The sequence below is a fragment of the Trichinella spiralis genome (assembly GCF_000181795.1).
Source record: "Trichinella spiralis strain ISS 195 chromosome Unknown Scfld1169, whole genome shotgun sequence".
In the NCBI taxonomy this organism is placed as follows: Eukaryota; Metazoa; Nematoda; class Enoplea; order Trichinellida; family Trichinellidae; genus Trichinella; species Trichinella spiralis.
Genome location: NW_003528108.1, coordinates 1 through 742, shown reverse-complemented (window position 1 = coordinate 742; position 742 = coordinate 1). Strand labels below are relative to the sequence as shown.

General features: G+C 37.1%; 1 protein-coding gene across 1 annotated transcript; it reads right to left on the bottom strand.

Moving 5' to 3' along the window:
* Positions 1 to 87: 87 nt before the first annotated feature.
* Positions 88 to 554, bottom strand: Tsp_13837 (hypothetical protein). The gene is made up of 2 exons (XM_003370102.1): positions 321 to 554; positions 88 to 255 (listed from the first exon to the last, which is right to left on the bottom strand). The coding sequence occupies exons 1-2, from the start codon at positions 552 to 554 to the stop codon at positions 88 to 90; spliced, it is 402 nt and encodes a 133-aa protein (XP_003370150.1).
* Between the last annotated feature and the right edge of the window lie 188 nt (positions 555 to 742).

Sequence of the window (742 nt, the reverse complement as noted above, 5' to 3'; positions counted from 1 at the left end):
GTCCAAAATAGGTCCGCGTAGTTTGATGGGCGCCCTCCAATCGAGATTGGAGATGCAGATATTCAAGTGATCGATGGGATAATTAGATCATGCCGAACATGATTCCTGGCACAGAATGTACCAATGCTCGACGGAGTTTTTAAAAGCTCCACGGCAGCCGTTATTTACAAACGAGATTCGTCTAATAAAGTTTCGTCTTTTTTTCAATAAAAAGCGCTTTCTGTGAATCTGTTGTTTCGTGTTGCGTGATTTTATCTAATTAATTTACAATTAAAATGCATTATAACTCATATTGTATTTAAATTGCTTTTTGTACATACCAGCGTGGTGGTGTGTCGCTTCGCATTTCGTCGAAAATTTACCCCCGTAGTCTCTTTTAGCTCACGCCAACCGTTATTTACAAACGAGACTCGTCTAATGAAACCGGCTATGAGAAGAGCGCGAAGGTCAGAAGATCTGCCGCTCACATTATTGTGATACATTACACTCAATATTACTGAGCATTCTGATGAACCACCATAAATTTGCATACTTTTTGTATTCTTACAACTCATCTATACATTTTTTTACCGTTCACGTGTTCATTATCCTTATTTTTTAATAAAAAGTGCTTTCTATGAATCTGTTGTTTCGAGTTGCATGATTTTACCTAATTAATGTACAATTAAAATGCATTACAACTCATACTGTATTCACATTGCTTTTTTTACATACTAGCGTGGCGGTGTGTAGCTTCGCATTT

Excerpts from the sequence above, each read along its gene's own strand:
- Tsp_13837 (XM_003370102.1), bottom strand. The coding sequence starts at position 554 with ATGAGTTGTAAGAATACAAAAAGTATGCAAATTTATGGTGGTTCATCA. Across the intron at positions 256-320 it reads AGCGACACACCACCACGCTG|ATAAAATCACGCAACACGAA; the intron begins GTATGTACAAAA and ends TAAATTAATTAG.